The 22,007-nt window shown below is 61.6% G+C and overlaps 1 protein-coding gene across 16 annotated transcripts in view; it reads left to right on the forward strand.

The window, feature by feature from the left end:
* Positions 1-22,007, forward strand: part of PHLDB1 (pleckstrin homology like domain family B member 1) — a 45,400-nt gene that overhangs the window by 16,121 nt on the left and 7,272 nt on the right. For 7 of the 16 annotated variants that reach the window (XM_042904504.1, XM_042904502.1, XM_042904503.1 and 4 more), the window contains 17 exons: positions 1,370-2,715; positions 5,366-5,647; positions 6,067-6,207; positions 6,338-6,475; positions 9,055-9,183; positions 9,549-9,704; positions 12,791-12,901; positions 13,076-13,165; positions 14,993-15,097; positions 15,491-15,664; positions 16,197-16,337; positions 17,716-17,856; positions 18,023-18,125; positions 18,573-18,617; positions 19,177-19,471; positions 19,558-19,648; positions 21,239-21,385. In XM_042904504.1, the coding sequence (XP_042760438.1) occupies positions 1,370-2,715; positions 5,366-5,647; positions 6,067-6,207; positions 6,338-6,475; positions 9,055-9,183; positions 9,549-9,704; positions 12,791-12,901; positions 13,076-13,165; positions 14,993-15,097; positions 15,491-15,664; positions 16,197-16,337; positions 17,716-17,856; positions 18,023-18,125; positions 18,573-18,617; positions 19,177-19,471; positions 19,558-19,648; positions 21,239-21,385 (3,635 nt within the window). Of the gene's footprint in view, positions 1-1,369; positions 2,716-5,365; positions 5,648-6,066; positions 6,208-6,337; positions 6,476-9,054; positions 9,184-9,548; positions 9,705-12,790; positions 12,902-13,075; positions 13,166-14,992; positions 15,098-15,490; positions 15,665-16,196; positions 16,338-17,112; positions 17,616-17,715; positions 17,857-18,022; positions 18,126-18,572; positions 18,618-19,176; positions 19,472-19,557; positions 19,649-21,238; positions 21,386-22,007 lie in introns of those variants that run through there. The other 9 variants (XM_042904507.1, XM_042904505.1, XM_042904501.1 and 6 more) reach the window with 9 other exon arrangements.

Raw genomic sequence — 22,007 nt, forward strand, 5'->3', positions numbered from 1 at the left:
CCTCCTTGCCCATCCCAGCCGTGCTCGTAGTGTCAGGGCAGGACAATGGCCATGATCTGGGCTTGCTGCCACCTGCCATGGGCCATTGGTGGAGAATGCCAGGCGGTCTGGCTACTGGGAGGGATCCAAGAAGTGCCGCTTGGCTGGAACTGGGGAATCATGTGCCCAAGGGACGGAGGGCTCTGCCAGCCCCACTGCCCTGGAAGGTGCCACTTCGGTGTCTGGGACCCTAAACCTCATGTGCCAACCGCTGGGGAACCTCACTCTTGAGAGGGGCCCGAGGGGGCAGAAGGAAGCATTAGGTCGAACCCCTGCTGGCGGGTCCCACCTGCCGGCGCTTAGGTCCTTGGGCCCTGCCCCTCCCCCAGGCCATGCCAGCTGATTACTCAGCGGAACAGCTGCAGTTTGTGTGAATTATTGATCCCCAGAGGAGAGTCGGTGATTGTTCCAGAGAACCAGCACAGCACCCCCCTCAACCCAGCTGCCTAGGGGGTGGGGTGGGGTGGGGTGTAGACCAGGAGGCTGGCAGTGAGCCTCCCGTCCGAGGCTTTGCAACGAGGGTTCAGATGGCCGTGGGATGACAGGTGTCAGTGTGGTACTGGGACAGGTGGACATGGGTGTCTGGTGAGCCCCTCAGAAGCCCGGGTTCCCAGCCCACTCCCTGGCTAGCTTTACCCGCTCTCCCTTAGCTTTGTCATGCCACTCCTTCCCTCAGCTGTTGCGGGCACTCGTTCCTGGGACTCCTGGTTGGTTGATGAGGCCTGGGGCAGGGCCAAGGCAGGCTCTTGCTGGCGTGGCTTGATGGGCTCATGATCGGAGGCGCCGAGCCGCCCCTAGTGGCTGGCCAGCCTGGCTTCCAGAAGCCACCCAGCAGTGCCAGGCCCCTCCCTGCCTCTGATTGGGCAGAGCAGTACGGCACACACCTCTTGCCCAGCGCTGGAGGTTTGGCCTGTGGTTTTTCCTGGGTCTCAGCTGCTGTGCTGGGAGGTCCTAATGTCCTATTAGACTGGACCCTCCACCCCGAACTTCTGGCCAGCTCCACAGCATCCCCTCCATAGAATGTCCATCTGCCCTTCCTGAAGGAGAGATCTGGGAGGGAAACCAAGGCAGGGAGGAACCCGGTCTTGGGGTGAGCCCGCGATAACTGGGCCTAGAAGTGCCTGGCATCGTTACCAGCTCTGTCCTAAGTCATGAGGCGTTAGAGCCGTGCCCTTCCTTTCCGGACAGGGAAACCGAGGGCAGCTGATTGACGGTCGTGCAGCAGGTCAGTGGTAGAGCTGGCAGATCGCCTCCCTCGTTCTTGGGCACGTACAGCTCCCCGGTGGTTGGAGGCCAGGGCCTGAGGCACCTTTGCGTTTCCCATCCGCAGAATCGGAAAGCCTGGTGAATGGGAACCACGCGCCACAGCCCGCGACCCGGGGCCCCTCTGCCTGCGCCAGCCACAGTTCCCTGGTGAGCTCTATTGAGAAGGACCTGCAGGAGATCATGGACTCGCTGGTGCTAGAGGAGCCCGGAGCGGCCGGCAAGAAGCCTGCCGCGACTTCCCCACTGTCGCCAATGGCTAACGGTGGGCGCTACTTGCTGTCCCCGCCAACCAGCCCTGGTGCCATGTCTGTGGGCTCCAGCTATGAGAACACCTCTCCAGCCTTCTCTCCGCTCTCCTCACCAGCCAGCAGTGGGAGCTGTGCCAGCCACTCACCCAGCGGGCAGGAGCCAGCACCTTCCGTGCCGCCGCTGGTGCCTGCCCGTTCCTCGAGCTACCACCTGGCCCTGCAGCCCCCACAGTCCCGACCGGGCGGCGCCCGCTCCTCCGAGAGCCCCCGGCTGGGCCGGAAAGGGGGTCACGAGAGGCCTCCCAGCCCCGGTCTCCGAGGTCTGCTGACGGACAGCCCCGCGGCCACTGTCTTGGCGGAGGCCCGCAGAGCCACCGAGAGCCCCCGGCTGGGTGGGCAGCTGCCCGTGGTGGCCATCAACCTGAGTGAATACCCAGCTTCCGGTGCCCGAAGCCAGCCCACGAGCATTCCTGGAAGCCCCAAGTTGCAGCCTCCGGTCCCTGCTCCCCGAAACAAGATCGGCACCCTCCAGGACCGCCCTCCCAGCCCTTTCCGTGAGCTGCCAGGCACCGAGCGGGTGCTGACAACCAGCCCCTCACGCCAGCTGGTGGGCCGAACATTTTCAGATGGGTCAGCCACCCGCACCCTGCAGCCTCCTGAGAGTCCCCGCCTGGGCCGGCGGGGCCTGGACAGCATGCGGGAACTCCCTCCGTTGAGCCCGTCTCTGTCGCGACGGGCTCTCTCCCCCATGCCCACCAGGACTACGCCAGATCCCAAGCTAAGCAGGGAAGTGGTGGAGAGTCCCCGGGCCCGGCGCTGGGCAGCCCACGGGGCGTCACCGGAGGACTTCTCCCTGACGCTGGGGGCACGGGGCCGTAGGACACGGAGCCCCTCACCCACGCTCGGGGAGTCACTGGCACCCCGCAAGGGCAGCTTCAGTGGCAGGCTGAGCCCAGCCTATAGTCTGGGCTCTCTGACCGGGGCTTCGCCCCACCAGAGCCCCCGTGCCCAGAGGAAGCTGTCCAGTGGGGACTTGCGGGTGCCTGTCACTCGGGAGCGGAAAAATAGCATCACGGAGATCAGTGACAACGAGGACGACCTCCTGGAGTACCACCGGCGGCAGCACCAAGAACGGCTCTGGGAGCAGGAGATGGAGAGGCTGGTGAGCAGATGCCCCGGAGGGTGCCGCCGTCCACGGCGGGGTCCCTGCCAGGGCGCGGGCAGGCCAGCTGGCAGAGCGGGAGGGGCCCTTGGACAGGGCCTGGGCTTCTCAAGCTTTTCTCCTTCCGGGATGCACCTTAGTGACCTAGATCTCAGGGGTCTGGTGCCTGGAAGAACTTTCTTTGAAGTCTCTAAGGCTTTATTTCAGATGCACGTTAACTTTGCTTTTATTCTGTAACACAGCTTTTGTTTTAACGTGTAAGTTAAGTTTTGCGTTATTTACCTGATGATAACAAAGCTGTAGGAAAACACACCACCTTTACGGTGAGGTCTTGCACCTCTCAGTTTGAGGAGCGAGTCTTAATGATGAGAAGCTGAGGCCCAGAGAGGGGAATGGGTTTGTGCAAGGTCACACAGCAAGTTCTGGCAGAGCCCGTGTTGGAATTCAAGACGCCTGTCTTCTTAAGGCTTGTTTTTTAGAAAAGCACCTTGTTCTTTAGAAAAGTTGCTTCTTTTTTTTAAACTTTTTTTTATTTTAAGAGAGAGAGTGCGAGCAGGGGAGGGACAGTAGTGGTGGTGGGGGGGCGGGGGGCGGGACAGAGGATCCAAAGTGGGCTCCATGCTAACAGCAGTGAGCCTGATGTGGGGCTTGAACTCACGAACCTTGAGCTCATGACCTGAGCCGAAGTTGGATGCTCAACTGACTGAGCCACCCAGGCACCCCTCTTTTTGGTCTTTTACAAATGGGTGGGAGCTGCTCACCCTGGCCCAGTGAGGATCATCTGGGAATGTGGGTGGCAGGGAAGAGAAAGAGAACAGGACAGGTCGCCCCTGGCTTTATCCTGGGCCGACTGTGTGATCGTGATTGTATGCATCAGCATGCGTGCGTATGTGTGCATTCGGGGGCCGGGTGTGGCTCCGGGCAGCTGTCCTGGAGATGGCCTCTGAGCTGGGTGGGGGCCAGGATTCCCCAGATAGCGCAGGGAGCTCAGGGGGCTCTGGCTAATGTGGACAGTCGAGCACACGTACAGGAGAATGGATTCTGCCCTCTGTCCCTTGTGAGCAGAATGGGGTTGCTGGGGGGCCCGGGGCCCCTGGGATTGGTTTGAGGAGGAGAACCAGAAATGAGGAGGTTTGTCTGGAGGGCTTCAGAAGAGGTTGGGACAGCTTTGGGCAAGGTGAGGTGCAGGCTGGGTTGGGGAGAGAGGAGGAAGGATCACCAGTCTTCTCCTTTGCCACAGCTTCCCTTCACTGTCTTTGCCTTGACCTAGAGCGTGCTCGGACCACCCTGGGGTCTTAATCTGGAGAGGGAGCACCGAGTCTGGCAAAGGCAGAGTGACGGGCCCAGCCTCCCTCAGCTCCTCCATTCAGCCTCCCCACCCCCCAGGCACGAGGGCACCCGGGCACACCTCACCGCCAGCCCTGACCTGCCCCACCTGCCACTTTAAATCTTGGAGACTGCCCGCCCTGCCCCTCCCATCTCCAGCAGGCTGCTTATCTGGGTCCTGGGGCAGGGGCGGGGGCACTGGCCCAGCCTCCTGGGTGCCTAGGCTCCTCTGTTCCTGGTTTTTTTTTTGTTTTTTTTTTTTTTTTTTTTTTTTTTTTGACGTGGAACTGGGCAAGCAGCAGGAGGGAAGCTGGGTACGTGTCCAGGGGGGTCGTGGCCAAACTCTGCAGTGAGGGACCCCTGAGGTTGAGGTACCCTGGAGAGCCTGGGCTGGGGGTGGGGTTTCAAGGCTGGGACACGAGAGCGAGAGCGGGGGACCCAGATTGGGGAGCGTGATTGTACCGTCCCTCCTCCCGGGCCCCTGAGAGCTGTGTGGCTGGGGTTTTGTGGGGAGGGGGTGGGCCAGGGGCAGGGCCTTGGAGCGCTCCCAGCTGGGCCTGGGCATTGGAGAGCGGAGGCAGCAGCTCACCTTGCTGGAAGGGAGTGGAGGGCAGCCTGAGAGTGACCTGGAACTGGGGTAGGGGATGAGGAGGACCGTGTCCCACGTCTGTCTGGCCTGGCGTATACACGCTGGGCACAACTTTGTACGAACCTGCGTCACATCCCTGTAGGCCCACGGGTCTGTTTTCCAGCCGTCTGTGTCCGTGCCCACCTGTCTGTGTGCTAGACTGTGTTTATCTGTGTGAGTGTGCGCCAGGGTGCATCCGTGCGTGCCAGGGCTGGTACCTGTGTGCGTGCCTGCCTGTCCGTGTGAGTGCAGAGCACATGTTGTGTCCTTGTGTGTCCGTGTTGGTGGCTGGGGTGTCTGCGTACCCTCGTGTCTGTAGATCTAGGCGGACGAGAGTCAGCGCGAGTACCCGAGTGTTCATCTGTGTGCCGTTGTGGTCTTCAGCCTGCTTGGCAGTCTGTGTCGCTGTGTGTCCCCGAGGAAGCCCATTCCGGGCAGAGGGAAAAGGGAAAGGAAACAGGAAGCTGGGAGGGGCTAGCCATGTGGGCAGGTAGCACAATGGCCTGGTTCCTCCTGCCTACTTCTGGGGCGCCCTTCTGCCCTTTGCCTCTCCTGACTCTGGGTTTGGGGCTCTCCTGGCTCGGTTCTGGGCCCCTGGCACCTAGTGTCGTAGTTCTGTCTCCTGACTGCACACGCTGCCTCCATCAGGACCCAGCATCCTTCCCTCTCAAGCCCTGCTCTGTCCGCCCTCCCCAGGAACGCCAGCGCCTGGAGACCATCCTGAACCTGTGTGCTGAGTACAGCCGGGCCGACGGGGCACCCGAGGCCGGGGAGCTGCCCAGCATCGGGGAAGCCGCCGCAGCATTGGCGCTGGCGGGCCGGAGGCCCTCACGAGGCCTTTCAGCGGCCACCGGAGCCTCTGGGCGGGGCCCCGAGGAGCCCGGAGGTGCCACCCAGCGCCTGTGGGAGTGCGTGGACCGCTCAGATGAGGAGAATCTCAAGGAGGAGTGCAGCAGCACTGAGAGCACCCAGCAGGAGGTGGGGTGGTGGTGGTGGGGGGCAGCACCTGGTGAGGGGCTGGGGGGCAGAGGAGGCAGGGGTGGTGGAGGGATGGCTCAGTGAGGGGGAGGTAATTGAAGGATCGTGTTTGGGAAGACATCGGGGACTAGAGGCTGAGATGTGAGGAGGCAAGGAAGAGGGAGGTGTCGATGCGCTTCCCAGGTTCTCCCTATACTCTGTGACCTGCCTGTCCTTAGGGCCGCCTCCGGGCCTGGCACAAAGTGGGAAACCTTCATTCCCTTTAGCTGAGCTGTACTGCTCCCCTTGCAGGGAGGGGAGTTTGCCTCCTCTCTGTCTGGCTACCCCTTCCGAGCGCCCTGAGGAATGGGGATCCCCTCTTTTAGTCTGGTCACGGAAGGCTCCAGGCTTCCCCAGCTGATGGCTTCCCTCCCCTCCAGCATGAAGATGCACCCAGCGCCAAGCTCCAGGGGGAGGTGCTGGCCCTGGAAGAGGAGCGGGCTCAGGTGTTGGGGCGAGTGGAGCAGCTCAAGGTCCGTGTGAAGGAGCTCGAGCAGCAGCTGCAGGAGTCCGCCCGCGAGGTGAGCTGGGAGGGCCCGTAGCCAGGCCAGCTGTGGCCACGTTCCTCCCCGGGCAGAGCCAAGGCCCCTGGAGGGGCCTGCGTCCGTCTGCCTTGACTGGCCTTGACGTGGACCTTGGTGTTGGCCCCAGGCTGAAATGGAACGAGCACTGCTGCAGGGGGAGAGGGAGGCAGAGCGGGCGTTGCTGCAGAAGGAGCAGAAGGCCGTGGACCAGCTGCAGGAAAAGTTGGTGACCTTGGAAACCGGCATCCAGAAGGAGAGGGACAAGGTAACCCACAGCTGGCCTGGCCCCGTGTTGGCTGCCAGTGGCCCCCGGGGAAGGACAAACGTCTTCTCTGGGCCCCTTACTTCTCATCTCATCAGTCTTCCTACAGGCCTGGTGGTCTCTGTGCCCTTCAGGGGAGGGGGGACCTTGTCCTCTGCGGAAGGTGTCAGCTTGAAGGGCACGGGCAGGGGCCGGACTGGGTTCTGGGATCTCCTCTGTCTGGGTCTCTGTGCTGCCTCTGGGTGCCTGCCCGTTCCTGGCCCTCCTAGGAAGTGCCGAAGCTGCTGCTTGGGCAGTGAGCACAGCCCGAGGGACAGGTGCTGGGGAGTGACTCGGGTGTGGGTCCCTCTGTCTAGAGAACGTGCCCCTCCCAGCATGCCTCGGGTGCTCAGGATGTGATCTTTGGGGGATGGCCTTCAGGTCTCTGCTTCCCCTGAGCCTTTCAGGATCTGCAGCTTCCCGTCCCAGGTGGTCCCAGCTCGTGCCCCCGACCCTTTCAGATTTCGTGCCAGCCTGCAGGGGTCACTCCGTCCCACAGGGGCCGTGCCAGCTAGGCCCAAGATGCCTACCAACGTGCCAAAAGCTCTGAAGTGTGGAGAGGGGCCATCTATTTCTGGACTTGACAGTATTTTTCCAAGACTTAATTTTCTTTCTGAATTTTTTGAGAGTGTCTTCCTCCTGTCCCAGTTTTGAAACTCTTAAAGATTCTTCAACAAACTCCCCCCACCCCCCAACTCCTTTTTTTGTTTTTGGAGCTTTGGCTCTGGCCCCCAAAACCACACTCCCAAATTCTGTGCCAAATTAACTCCACGCTTACCAACCAGGCCTGCACTAACGCCCCCTCTAATCACTGTCCTGGGCTCTCCGCATGCCCCTAACTGCCAGTGCCACCCAGGCAGGGCTGAGCCATGCCTGCTTTTGCACTAACTGCAGGGGCACCACTGTGCCCTTGACCTCTCCCCTCTAATTCTGCCTCCTTCCTTTCTTGGTGCGGGACTCCAGGGTTTTGATCAGAAAGGAATGGGCAGGGGGCACAGCTCAACTTGACTCAATGGTGCCTTGGCAGGAAGGGTAAAGGTTGGGGGAAATGCGTAGCTGAGGAGCTGCTCAGCCTGAGGAGTGTCCCCCCTTTGGAAGAGCCCAGGTGCAGCCTCCACAGATTGTTGGTGGTTTTCCTGTGCAGCTGGGAGAAGCAGGCTGCCCTCCGGCCGTCCACCTCCCGCCCCTCTCTTCCTTCCGGAGCGGAGGGGTCAGGAGGTCCGGCCGCGGCGGCATGGCCCTGGGGGGTTTAGACCAGTTCCCTCTGCCACACAGTGGCCGCCCTTCTAGCTTTCCTCTGGGGCTTCCAAAATCCAGATACCCCAACCGGAGGGTGGGAATGAGTAGGCCTCTCCTCTTCTCCCGCCCCTGAGCCATCCAGAATGTAGGGGGTATCCTAGAGCCTGAGTCCTAAGAGGGCAAAGTGCTTGGAACCCAGGACTCCTCTCCCTGATGCGAGAGTGGGCCGGAGGGATGGGGCAGGATTCGGCAGAAGAACTTGAAGTAAGCTCAGCATTTCCGAAGGAACCTGCCTAACCTCCTTTCTCATTGACCTGGCGTGGCCTGGAGGCCTGGACTTTGCCTTCTCTCTGGGCCTAGTTATTTGAGGGGGTGGTAGGGTGGGGGGTGGGGAGGCAGTGGCCGCGGGGCAGGCTCACTCAGCTTCCCTCCCCAGCCCATGGCTCCGCTCTGGTTTTGGAATCAGTAATCCTAGTTTCTCCTCTGCCTGTCCTTCGGAGGGGTGACTCACCAGCTCCTCCCCTCGTCCCCCTTCCCGCCCTGGGAGGTGTCATCTCGCCCCAGACAGAACTATCCACCTCCTCCCTGTACCCACTCCTGGGGCTCCTACTGCCATGGCAACGGCCGAACTAATTGCAACCCTCATCCCGCTGGAGTTCAGCCTGGAGTGCCAGCACCCACCTCCACCCAGGGCGGGAGGGAGGGAGGCCCAGGGAGTCGGGCCGGGGTCCCCTCTGCGACAGTGCCGTAGCTTTAACATCCTCAGCTTCCGATTCATGCCGGACCCCTGGATTTAACCCTCACTGTCTATACCCCTCCCCACCCCCCAGGGTTAAATTTTGGTCTCTAGGCAGTGGCAGAGTCAGGGGGAAATAGGAGCCAGAGTCTCTGTGTTTGTGATGTGGGACCAGCTTTGGCCTTGACTGGTTTGGAGAGAAAACAGAAGGCTTTTCTTAGGACCCACCCCAGTGTTTCCAGCCCAGGGGACTCCAGGAGACCAAAATTTCTGCCCAAGACCCACACCTGCGCCTGTGTGACAGCTTCCCTTGCACCTGCGAGCGTCCTGTCTTCAGCCTCGCCTCCTAGCCTTTTCCACTCTTCTCTTCCGTGTTTTCCCTTTCTCTTCCTTCCCCTCTCCCGCTTACTCTCCTCTGTTAGTCCTCACCCCACCCCCTGCCGGCTCCCCAGCTCTCTCTCTCCCGCCCTGCACCCCCCATGGCCGCTGCTGCCCACGGGCCAGAGTTGAGGAGTGTGTGTTCTGTTTCTCCCTTGTGCCCGCCCTCCCCACCCCTCCCGCCGACCAGGAGAGGGCGGAGCTGGCCGCGGGACGGAGGCACCTGGAGGCCCGCCAGGCGCTCTACGCCGAGCTCCAGACGCAGCTCGATAACTGCCCCGAGTCAGTGCGGGAACAGTTACAGGAGCAGCTGAGAAGGGTCAGTTTCACCAGCCCCCCTTCCCTGGCCCCCGAGGGCCACCCACCCGGAAGACAGGAGAGCGGTGGGACGGGACCACCTGGGCCCTGCACTTCCTGCCGGACACACCAGGGTCGGTGCTGTGGCTTGGAAGGGACAGGGAAGGATTGGGGGGGATCGATTTCCACCTTTCTGCTACTCCAGGCAGCGATGCCCGTGAAAGGGGCAAAAAGCCAAGCAGAGCAAAGGGGGATGGGTTGGGGGCAGGTCCCTTCCCCGATTTCCCTGGGGCCAGCCCTCAGAACTCCCACCTCTGCGGCCTGGCCTCCCAGGCCCGGAGCGGTACTGCGAGCACCATTCAACCCCCTTTGTCACTGTCGTTCAAGGAGGCCGAGGCCCTGGAGACGGAGACAAAGCTGTTTGAGGACTTGGAGTTCCAGCAGCTGGAGCGGGAGAGCCGCGTGGAGGAGGAGCGTGAGCTGGCGGGCCAGGGGCTGCTCCGGAGCAAGGCCGAGCTGCTCCGGAGCATCACCAAGAGGAAGGTGTGCCCTGCTCCCCTCCCCTGTGGGGCCTCGGTGCCAGGCGGGGCGGGGCGGAGGCCAGTGAATTGGATCCCCGCTGATGACCCCATAAAAGTTACCTTTACCTCTCTGAGCCTCAGTTTCCTTAACCGCAAAACAGGAACAGGCTGTCAAGAGAACTAAGCAAGATGGTGTATGTGAGGACAGCATGGGCTCCGATCCTAGTAAGCGCGGAGCGGACAACAGCTGTTGTTAGTAGGCGTGGGCTCCCAGTGGGGAGTGGACCGGGCTCACACCCGGAGCCGGGCTCCGGCCGGGCAAAGAAACGAAGGGTGGAGGTACAGGAGGAGGAGGAGGCCGAAGAGGAGGCTCGCTGCTGCCCTTGCAGAGCGTTCTGTCTGGTGGATGTGCTGGGAAGCAGGCAAGGTCCTGAGGTCCGGACGTTTGAGCCAACCAGGGGTCCTAGAAAGGGCGCCACCTGGCTTCCAGCTGTGGCTCAGCTGAGCCACGAAATAAGGGCATTGCGTGTCATATCCTCACCAGTCCGGGAGCTCCAGATGCTGTGATCCCCTGCTCCTGATCTCAGCCAGACCAGGACAGGATGATGGGGCAGAGGTGCGTGCGTGTGTGTAGTAAATTTGGGAGGAGGTTTGTGTGGAGCACGTGTTAGGAAGAGGTCAGGAAAGAGAATGGGGAGGATGGTCCGGGCAGTTCACAGCCAGACTCTGGCTGAGACTACCGTGTCCGTGCACACACACGCATGCGTGTGCAGTTTGGAGTGAGTAGGTGGGGGGTGACGGCCACGAGATCAGGGGGAGGGGTGTCGAAAAGTGGCGACTGGCGTCTCGACGGGTTAGCCTGAGTTTGGTGGCTTGTGGCAAGCTCCTGGACCTCCCCCGGAGTCCGGATCCCTTGCCTCTCTCCCTGAGTTTCTCTGCCTTACAAGTGCGTCTGCTTCTGGCTGTGAGACAGATGGAAGGAAGAAAGCTAGCATTTCCCAAGCACGTGGGTGCGAGCCAGGAGGCTTTCCTGGGTTATCTTGTGCCAACCTTAGGATGGTCTCACAAGGCCGGTGCTCTCATCCTCGTTTCACAGACAAGGAAATGAGGGCTCAGGGAAGCTACATATTTGTTCCAGACCTCTCAGTTTATGAGTTTGAGTCAGCGTGAGACCCTAGGCCTGCCTGGCCCAAAGAACCTTCCCCATTCCTCTGCAGAGAAAGCAGCAGGGAGCCCTAGATGAGCCAATCCCATTCCTCTGGGGTCTTGGTGGGTGTAAACTCCAGGAAGTTTGGGAGGGGTCGATAGTATTAGACTCCTGTTCTCACCTCCCCATACCCACCCTGGCTCCTAGGAGGTCAGCCACTAGGACCCCAGGGGTCACATTCTTCCCCTTGCTGTTGCTTTCTTCTTCTTCTTCTTAAGATTTTATTTTTAGTAATCTCTACACACAACGTGGGGCTTGAACTTACAGCCCCAAGATTAAGAGTTGCATGCTTCACTGACCGAGCCAGCCAGGCGCCCCTTCTCCTTGCCTTCTCGTGAGCCCTGCTCAGCTTCTGTCCCTCGCACCCGCCCCTCCCCTCCCCGTGTCCCACCCAATCCCAGGCTCTGTCTGCCCTCCTGCCCAATGTTCCCCTGTCCTCTCCACTGTGATTCAGGACGGTTCAGAATCCTGGCTTTGGAGTCCTACAGATTTAGTTCCATTCCCAGCTGTACCACTTAGCTCCTGAATATGTCAGTGTTCTCATCAGTAAGATGGGTGTAAAGGCACCTGCGTCAAAAGAGGTTTAAATGAGGTCACAAATGCAAAGCGTTTAGCAGTTACTGCGTTCTAACAGGTTCACAGGTTCTCGTTAAACAGCTGATCTTGCTGTGGGAATTCCTGCTTGGGCTGACCCCAGATTTAGGATAGCTCCCTTCTTCCCTCCCTCCTTGCTCATGTCTTGCTCTTAAAGGTGGTGGTTTTAAGGCTGCCTCTTTCAGGAAGCCCTCCTGGGATTAACCCAGCCCGTTTTCCCCTAACCCCATTCTTCTCTCTCACGTGATTTTCTTTTCCTTTTAGCACATGGCTGTTGAGCCAGGCCCTGTGCTCAGCCCTACTGGGGATATGGAGACAGAAAAGACCCCGACCTTGCCCTTGGATCTGACAGTCTGGGCGGGGTGGTGATGGAGGCACATGTTCACAAATACCAGTAATACGGGGCAAATGGTGACACAGAGTAATCTGAGCACAGAGGAGGGAGCCGAGGAATTGAGTGGTAATTGAGGAAGATGTAGGAGAAAAGTTTCACTCGGACTGGTCTAGGAGGAAAAGTGAGCTCTAGGTGGTGGAAAGACAGGGACAGCTCTCCTGGGGCAAGGGGGCAGTGTGAGGCCTGAGGGTGTGCAACTCTGTGGCTTAGTGTGCCCCACGGCTGGGCTGGGGGGGGGGGGGACACAGAAGGGCGGGGGGGGGAGGGGGGGGCCGAAGAGCGTAGGCCCAGTCCCGGGAGCCCTCGGACGCCGTTTTCAGTTTGTGCTCTGTCCTGTGAGTAGCGAGTCAAAAGATTTTGAGGAGAGGAGTGCTCTAACTTGACTCGTGGAGTTTTAAAACATTATTCAAGTAATACATATTCTTTTTGGAAGGCTTAGAAAATTCGGATAAGCAGACAAAAACAGACCTCCAGGGCCATTTTGAGAAGGTGTTCGTGGCAGTGTGGGGCACACTTGGAAGGTCAGGAGTGGAGGCAGAGGGCTGGTGCCAAAGTCCAGGCAGGGAAGGCAGCGGGCCTGGACTTGGGGGGTGGCCGTGGGAGTGGGGCAGGTGGAGAACTCTTCAGTAGCTCCAGGATTCTGGACTCGTTGATGGTGGGGAGGTTACACCTGGGGACTCGGGTTCTAGCCGGTGTGCCGGGGGGCACGGGAGTCACTGGTGGAGGGACGGGTGAAGGGAGGAGCTGACCACAGTTGCCCCGGTATTCCGGGGGGTGGGTTAAGGCCAAGCAGAAGAGCCGGTCGATTCCCTTCACCCAAGCCAAGGGCCTCTGGACTGGAGAGACAGGGAAGCCTCGCCGTGGGCTCAGCCCTGTCTCCCAGGCCTGACCGACCTCCCACCCCCTCCTTCAGGAGCGCCTGGCAGTCCTGGACGGTCAGGCCGGGCAGATCCGGGCCCAGGCCGTGCAAGAGTCCGAGCGCCTGGCGCGGGACAAGAACGCCTCCCTGCAGCTGCTGCAGAAGGTAGCCTCGGTCAGGTTGGGCTGGGGGATCGGGGTCGGTGCAGGATGGGGAGTGGGAGGTGAGTGCAGGGGGGCTGGGGTGGAGCTCTGCCGGCTGCAGGAGGGCCCCCGTCACTTGGCTCCCCCCGTGCTGCCACCCCCACCCCGTTCTGACTCGGCCGCTCTGGGCTCGCAGGAGAAGGAGAAACTCACGATGCTGGAAAGAAGGTACCACTCACTCACGGGAGGCAGGCCTTTCCCGAAGACCACGTCGACCCTCAAAGAGGTAACGTGGTTGGGTCAGCCCTAGCTTCAGGCCCAAGGGGCTTCCTGGGAGGCCCTGGAGCGACGTGTGGCACCTTCTCCCCAGTAGCTGAGGCTGAATACTGGGGACGTTCTCCTGACCTGGAGAGATTGGAGTGCGAGTGGCCCTGAAGTCTGGGGTGTGACCTTCTGTGGCTACCAGCTGCTGCTTTGCAGATACCTTTCTGGCTCCTAGGAGCTTACCGATGTTACCATTTTGGGTGATCAAATCCATCTGGGGGATTCAGGAGGCATGAGCGGGGAAGGCGGGAAGCTCAGAGGTTTGGGAAGGGCCGGGGCCGGGCAGCCTCCCTTCGAGGGTTTGCACAGGAATCCAGGGGCCCTGCTCTCGGAGCTCCTCGGGCTTCAGTCTAGAACGAGGCTCTTGGCAGCGTAGTGGGCACTGACATCCCTTAGGCGGTCCTTTCCTGAGTCTTTGCCTGCTTGGGGCGTGAGGTCCAACTAGGACATGCCCAGGTTCCTGAGCTCTTTCCTTTTCTCCCCACCTCCCTGCCACTGAGGCCTGGCGTGGGCGGCCCCTCACCATGTCCCCTCTCTGTAGGCCGAACTGCTCGTCTCCGAGTCCTCAGGGACTGCGAGTCTGGTCCCTTTCCCGGGGTCTTCTCAGGCTGGGGCCTCCTCTGTCCCCCTAATCCCACCTGCTTCCACTCAGCTCTGCCCCAGAGCACAAGAGGTAATCCCAGCTAACTGCCTGCTCTGCTCTGCCCACTGCCCGTCTGCCTGCTTGCCGAGCTCCTGCCTCCAGCTCCTGCCAAGGGCCCGGCTCAGGGGCGTGCGGCAATAATCCTCTGGCCAGAGTTTGTGAGAGTGTGAGCGAGCGTGCCATCCTGCTGCTCCATAGAGGGCCCGGGCAGGCTATGCAAAATCAGCACCGGCTTGCGTATTAATTTGCACGTGATCTGCATGCCATTCATCAGTGCTCACAACACACTGGATCCTCCCGCTCCTTTTCCCTTGCCCTGACCCCCGGAGGACAGTTGCCCTCTGGGGCTCCGCCAGGCCGGGGCTCCCCCTGGATGGGTCAGGCTTGGGACCCTGCGCATTCAGTGTGCATTTTGGAGGCCTGCCGTGCCCCCACCGCCTCGATCAGCTCAGGGGACCAAGGATATGCTCGGGGAGGGTGACAGTCCCTGTCCTCCCACACCGCAGTCTGATGCGCTAGTCTCTTCCTACGTACTAACCCTTGGGGGGTGGGCCCGTTTTTCCACCTGGGCTCTTAGCTGCTCCCTGCTGAGGGCCTCTTTCTCAAAGCCCATCTAGCTCACCCACTTAGTGAGCCTACCCCTCCCAGCTCCCGCCCCGGCACATGGGTGCGAGGAGACCCTCGGGAATGGGGGCTGGTGCTCGATGCAGTGTGTGTGTGCCCCACTGGGGCCCAAGATGGGGGAGACGGAAGGACTCTCTGGGAGTTGGGTCCTGATTCTCGGTGGGCTCTCGGAAGGCCTTCCCTAGGCTTCTCCTGTCCCTAGCCCAGAGCAAACCCAGGGATAGGCCTTCAGAGTCTGCCCCGGGCAGGGCCGGGCTGCCAAGGCAGCCTCAAAAGTACAGGTCAAGAAGTGCCTTCAGACAGTTCTGCCTGCCCTTTTCTGGCCCCTCCCTCTCCCCAGCTGTCTCCGGTCACAGTAGACAGCTGAGTCCCCCTCCTGCACCCCCTGCCACGCTCCTTGCTCTGGATCTTGTACTGAATGGAGTGATGGCCCTAAGGCATGGAGTGTGGGTGTCAGGTGCCTGGTTGTACCCTGTTGACCTCTTCTCTGCCCATCCCTCCCCCTCCCACCGGGCACCCTAGGAGTATGTGAGCCTGGCAGAGGTTCTCCAGCTGTGCTTCCGCTTGGACCCCCATGCTTCTGCCACCTCCCCCAGCGTGCTCGCCCAGCCCCTGCCTGACAGTGAGGTACCGGCCACTGAGTGAGCCCACCTGTGCCCAAGGGCCTCCTGTGGATGCCCAGGTTGTCCCTCAGTCCTGGGTGGGGCTTGGGGGACAATGGGGTCTGTGTCCAGCGGTGAGGGAGAAGGGCAGCCGGCATAGGGGGGTTGGGAGTGGTTCCCTGTATGGCCTGGGGCCTCGGGAGCTTCAGCTCCTGATGGCTCAAGGCCGGGCAGCCTTCTGCTTGGGCGTGAGGGCGTCGTCCTGCCTAGAGAGGACTTGTTTCCTGGGCTCTGCAGGCCTCTGCTGCTCTGTGCTTCCTGTGCTCACCCTTCCCTCGCCTGTGGGCAGGGCCAGCTCCTGGGTTGCAGTTCCATTAACCTCTTGTATTCCCTCCTGCGTCCTGGCCTTTCCCCCAAGTACGTGACGCTTGAGCAGCTAAAGGCGATGTGGGGCACCTCGCCCATGCCCGCAGCCCCTGTGCCAGGCCCGCCTCTCTGGGCCCCTGCCTCCCGGGACCTGGTTCCCACCACCTGCCTTCCTCCCGTGCTGCCCTCTTCCTCCTCCTTCGCTTCCATCACGCCTTCACCCAAGGTTGGTGGTCTGTGTGTCCCTGCCACCCCCAGCCCGCTGCTGGCGTGGCTCTGTGTATGTGTGTGTGCGCCTGTGTGCGCGCGCGCGCGCGTGTGTGTGTGTGTGTGTGTGTGTGTGTGTGTGTGTGTTCCGCCCCTGCTTCCTGGCTTCTGAGCTCCAGGCTGGCCCCCTGGGAGCGCTCGGTGCCTGCGGACGCTGGCTGTCTGGCATCATGGTGGGCACAGCACGTGTCTCTGGTCTGGGAGTTGTGTCCTGACTGTTCCTCTTTGCCCTTAGCGCGTTCACAGCAACTGTTTTCTCACTGTTTTTCTCCTCCTTCTCTTTATGCTGTCCTCTCTCCCCTCCTTCCCTCCCTTCTCCCTCACCTCCGTGTTTCCCTGCTCGGTCTTCCTTTACTCTTCCTGCACCCTTCCCCTTTCTTCTGCCTTCTCTCCCGTCCTCCTACCCTTCCTTCCCCTGCTCTCCGGACTCTTCTCCTCACCCCTTCCCCACGCCCCTCTCCCCACGCCCCTCCCCCCACGCCCCGCTCCAGATGGAGGAGCTGCTGCTCCCTGCTGTAGACTTAGAGCAGTGGTACCAGGAGCTGATGGCCGGGCTGGGGCCCGGCCCCGCTACAGCCTCCCCGCGCTCCTCTCCCCCGCCTCTGCCCGCCAAAGCTTCCCGGCAGCTGCAGGTAACCCCCTCTCTCCCTGCCCGTTCCTCCCCAAGCCCTGCTGCTCTCTGTGCCGGGTACCTCCTGCCAATGCAGCAGCCACACGGTGCCTCCCTAGAGGGTGGGGGTCCGTTGAGTCAGGGCAGTAGGTCTCCTAGCGCCATCCTGGCACTTCGGGCAGCTGGGGCCAGCCCCTGAGTCCAAGGATGATGTACAGGATTGACTGTCCAGTGGAGGGGGGTCCAGGAGCAGTGGTCGGGTTGAGATCGGCTTGGTGCCTTGAGCTACGGTAGGCTGTGGCCCTGCTCTGTCCCTGGCAGAGTTTCTCCCTGGGTCTGGGGGCCTGACGCACTCTTGGGCCCGTGGCAGCTGGAACTCGTGTCCTGGGAGAACTGCCAGCACTTTGCTCTCCTGGTCTCCCCGGGGGTGACACTTGGAGGCAGTCCTGATGGGACAGAGACGTGCCCGGCCTCCTCACGGTTTCCGTGGAGGGTGCAGTCCGAGCTGAGCCTGGAGCAAGCTGCTGACTGTGGTGGTGGTGGTGGGGGGCACAGGTAGCGTCCTCCCCCAGGGTGCACGCCGCTGACCTGCTGCTGTGCCCGAGACCCCTGCCTTCGAGATTCACTCCTGGAGTGAAGGCACAGGACCTCTAAGACCCCGATCTCAGCTCAGATTCTGTGCTCCCTTTGGGAGGAGCCTGTGAGCCACCCTCTCTCTACTTTGTGTCCAGCTGGTTAGAGACTTTCCCATGTTTTGATTCCTTTCATCGTGAGCACAGTTAACTCTGATTTTACAGCTCAGTCACTGGGGCCCGGAGAGGATAAGCAGTCCCGCCAAGGCCACACAACTAGGACGTAGCAGAGCCGATGCCAAGAGTCAGGGATCTTGACTTCAGGCACCGGTGTTCCCGCAAACACGAGGGCCGTGAGGGAGCTTGGCGGTTATTTGGTCTAGCCCTGCTCCCTGCTCTTGCAGATAAGGAAGCCCGGGCCCAGAGCTGGGAGGCGCAGGGCCCAAGGTCACACAGCCCGTTAGTGGCGGAGCTGGGACCAGAGGGAACCCTGGCTTCTAGTCGGTCTCCTGTACGGCTCTGCCCGGCCCATGTTAGCGCCTCGCCTGGGTCGATTTACGAGATCTTTTCTGAGACCTGGGGTGGGACCGGGGATTGGCCAAGGGAGGAACTGCCCGGAAAGGAGGCTTGGCAGCCGCCAGTAACACCTGTCCGTTGGTCTGGCCCGAGAAGCTCAATGCTGTTGTCAGTTAGCAGCGGCCTCAGAGGCCCGGTGCCAGGGCGGTGTCTTGGATCGCAGCCAGCCTAGGTGACGGGGGTGGGGTGGGGGGGTGGGGGTGGTGGCCGGTGGGGAGCCGGAGTTTACCCCGCGCTATCTCTTCCCTCCAGGTTTACCGCTCCAAGATGGATGGTGAGGCCACCAGCCCCCTGCCCCGGACCCGCAGCGGCCCTCTCCCCTCTTCCTCTGGCTCTTCTTCCTCCTCCTCCCAGCTCAGCGTGGCTACCCTGGGCCGTAGCCCCTCCCCAAAGGTCTGAGGACAGCGGGTGGGCAGAGTGTATGGCAAGGTGGTGGTAGGGGGATGGAGACTGCCACACCAGGGAGGGGGCGGAGCCGCCCCAGGGGAGCCTGGGGGGGGGGGGGGTCTTCTGAGCCTCGGGTCCCCATGCTCCACTTCCCTCCCCCCCCTCCCCGCAGAGTGTCCTCCTTGCCCAGAATGGCACGAGCAGCCTTCCTCGCAACCTGGCGGCCACGCTGCAGGACATTGAGACCAAGCGCCAGCTGGCCCTGCAGCAGAAGGGTGAGTGGCCGCAGTGCCCACCCGCCCGCTCTCCCGGGGGGCCTGGATATCTGCCACCACCCCCCTCCCTCCGTGCCTCACGTTTTGCGGGATGTTTTTGCTTTACTTGAGTTCCAGGTGAGGGCAGAAAGCATTTAGGTTCGATACTGAAAGGAGAGCTTCCTGGATGTTTGTCCAGAGATTCGGGGTTGGGGGCTGTGCGGTCTTCCCAGAGAGCACAGCAAACAAGGAAGATGTTTGTTGATCTGAGTCGGGATGGACGTTGCCCTGTCTGGAGGCAGAGGGTGGACGTGATGACCTCCGGAAATGGTTCCCTAAGATACTGGCTCTGGGGACCCTGGAGTCCTTGCTGCCTGTGTGCATTTTGGTTGTTTTGAAAGCCCATGTCTGTGCCTCTCTCTCGTCTCGTCCCCTCTGTGTCTCTCTGCCCGGGGCCCCCCACACCAGGCGAGTCGCTTCCTGCCGAGCCCCCCCCAACCGACGACCCAGCAGGTAGAGCGTTGGTCACTGAGGGCATTGCTTTGGTCAGGCAGCCCCGCCTGGGCGTCCGCATGATGTATTCTGCGCGGGTCCTCGCTGCCCCCAGGCAGGCTCCCCGGCTGACCCGGGGCCGACCTGGGGCCGGGTGTCTGGCTGGCCTCACGCCTCCCGCTGAGCTGTCTCCTGCCTTGTCGTCTCCCCCTCTGTCCCGCTCTCGTGGCTCTTGCTTCTGCATCACGGCTGGCTTTGCATGGACGCCCTGCTCACGCCCTTCCCTCTCCCCCTTCCCCAGCGGGCAGGGCGGTGCATGAGTCCTGCCCCGCTCTGGGCCGGGGTGGAGGGGGCGGGGGTGGCGGGTGCTCAGGAAACAGGAGGAGCGCTGAAGCCGGACCGCACGGCCGCGGCCAGCTGTGCAGGCGACAGAGACCCTGGCAGGGCAGCCGGACGTGGAGCTGCGGGGGCCGAGGGGTGGGCCCGGTGCTGACCTGTCCCCGCTCGCCCCTTCCCTCTGTCTGTGGTTCTGCCGGCGGCCCCCGCAGGGCCCACCGTGACTCCCCCGTCCCTCCCGCAGGGCAGCAGGTGATCGAGGAGCAGCGGCGGCGCCTGGCCGAGCTGAAGCAGAAGGCTGCGGCCGAGGCGCAGTGCCAGTGGGATGCCCTGCACGGGGCGGCCCCCTTCCCGCCCGGCCCCTCGGGCTTCCCCCCGCTCATGCACCACTCCATCCTGCACCACCTGCCGGCCGGCCGAGAGCGCGGGGAGGACGGCGAGCACGCCTACGACACCCTGAGCCTGGAGAGCTCCGACAGCATGGAGACCAGCATCTCCACGGGCGGCACCTCGGCCTGCTCCCCGGACACCGTGTCCAGGTACCCGCCCGAGGGGGCCGGCCCCGCCCCCGCCCCCGCCAGCTGCCTCCCGGCCCCTTGATGCCCCCACTCTCGCCCTCCCCCAGCGTGAGCGGCCTGGACGTGGGGAAGATCGAGGAGATGGAGAAGATGCTGAAAGAAGCGCACGCGGAGAAGAGCCGCCTCATGGAGTCGAGGGTGAGGCAGGCCTGCGCTGGCGGGCCCGCGGCTGCCCGGGGCCTGTGTCCCGCCCCCAAGCGCTCCCCCCCCCCCCCCTTTGCTTTTTAAAGTTTTTATTTTCGAGAGACAGAGACAGAGCGCAAGCCGGGGAGGGGCAGAGAGAGAGGGAGACACAATCCGAAACGGGCTCCGGGCTCTGAGCGGTCAGCACAGCGCCCGACGCGGGTCTCGAACTCACGGGCCGCGAGATCATGACCTGAGCCGAGGTCAGCCGCTCAACCGACCGAGCCACCCAGGCGCCCCGAGACCTTCCCTTGAGGAAGAGTGTTTTAGAAGTCGTGTTCGTCAGATGGAGGAGGCCTGGTGACATGGCTCTTAGGATGAGAGGAGGCAGCACAGGAACCCTCGTCCAGCCAGGAATTTCCCTTTCGGCAACGTGCAGCCTTTGAGTGTTTGCTTCTGTGGGTGTTTTGGCCGCCACGAGAGTTCTGATTTGCGTCTGCGCGAGTGGCGGGTCCTTCCCCTTGGGGACGGTGAAGAAAGGCGGGAATGGGGGCCCAGCATGAGGGGGGTAGGGCCGGAAGAGAAGGCAGGTGTCCAGGCCAGAGCAGAGGTTGGCAGAGGGAAGTGTGCCCGAGGTCAGGACCCTGGTTTGTCCCCAGGGCACAGCCAGGCTGAGGAGTCGGTGCCTGGGGAGGAGGGCGAGTGAAGGGTCTGTTCTGTCTCCACTCTTGGGGTGCTCTTCGTCTCTCAAGATGAGAGTGGGGTGCAGGGGGCAGGGGGCAGCAGCTAGACCAGCCAGAAAGGAAGGCCTCTCAGCCTTACATCCGCGGGAGCCAGATTTACAAGCAGCTCTTGGCAAACGGAGAGGAAGGAGACCCTGCTAAATTTTGAGCCGGGAAGAAATGGCAAGCAGGAGCCAATGGCACAGAAGTTGTTTGTGTTGATGAGGACATTGGGCATCTCTGACACGCTTTGTGTTTGATGATTTGTTTTAATGGCTTTTAAAATCTTCTAATAATGGCTTCTGTACGTGCACTTTTTTTCTCCGTAAAATTTGAAGTTCAACTACAAATTTTGTAATTTGACTTCAAAGGGCCTCAGGGACTAGGGAGGGATTACTGAATATATTCAGTATCACAAAAACCCAGTTGCTTAGATTATCGGTGTCTTAGGGATTGAAGTAAACACTGTGAGAGCCATGTTTACTTATTTATTCAGTGCTTCCTTCATGCTGGAATCAGTGATGGGCATTTACATACACGACCTCATTACTTTTCACTATAATCCCCGAAGGTGGGCACTCTTGGCCCCATTTTACAGGCGAGGCAGCTGAGGCTTAGGGCGTTTACACGATTTTGTCAGGGTCACAGAGCTCAGACCGGTGACAGAGCCAGGATTGGAAGCCAGCCTGGTCTCGGTTTAAAGCATTTGCCCCTTACGAGCAAGGTGCTTGGGGAAGGTGGGTTTTGGGGCTGATGCCTCCTCGTGCCAGCCTGCTCTCGGAGGTGGGCGCCTCCTGCAGCTCTGCCCCAGCCTGAGGAGGGGCACCCGGAGAAGGGGAGGGAGAAGGCAGCCGTGGGCCCTGACTGCTGGCTTTGGGGGCAGGAGCGGGAGTTGGAGCTCCGCAGGCAGGCCCTGGAGGAGGAGCGGAGGCGGCGGGAGCAGGTGGAACGGAGGCTGCAGAGCGAGAGCGCCAGGAGGCAGCAGCTGGTGGAGAAGGAGGTCAAGATGCGGGAGAAGCAGTTCTCCCAGGTGAGTGGGTGCTGGGGTGTGCTGGGCGGGGCTGTGGAGGGGTGGGGGTACCCTGGGGTGTGAAAGCTACCCTCCTCCAGAAAAGGTTGCTGTTGGCTCAGCACCAGGCAGAATTCTACGTGGGACTCATTCGGCCCCAAGGACCAGACACCTGGGTGTGCGTGTGTCTCGTGGCTGTCCTGGTCCTCACTCCACCAGACTCGAAGCTCCGCCCCCCCGGCCCCCTCCCCACCCCCAGCCCCGTGGGCAGATGATGTCACTCTGACTCTTGGTTTACATCTCCAAGAGAGACTTGGACTCGTTTCTCCGTGGCACCGGAGTCCTGTGCTTTTGCCCCATGCAGAAGATTTGAGCAGAAGAAATTAGGTTGTGTGGGGAGGTCTGCCTGTGTCTCTGGTCCCAAATCCTGGCCCCCCTGTGAGAGCCCATGGGACTCACACAGGCTGTTCCTTCCCATTGGGTCTTCTAGTCCCCCAACACCCCTGCGTGTCTGGTCCTGTGGGATTTACCCCGACAGGGACCAGTGACCACAGCTCCCTGGTCCCGGGAAGCAACAGCATAAACTCTAGGGGGCAGGCCACCTGGATTGGGCTTGGGAATTAAGAAACGATCAGGGGGGTGC

Source organism: Panthera leo, chromosome D1, assembly GCF_018350215.1.
Source record: "Panthera leo isolate Ple1 chromosome D1, P.leo_Ple1_pat1.1, whole genome shotgun sequence".
NCBI lineage: Eukaryota > Metazoa > Chordata > Mammalia > Carnivora > Felidae > Panthera > Panthera leo.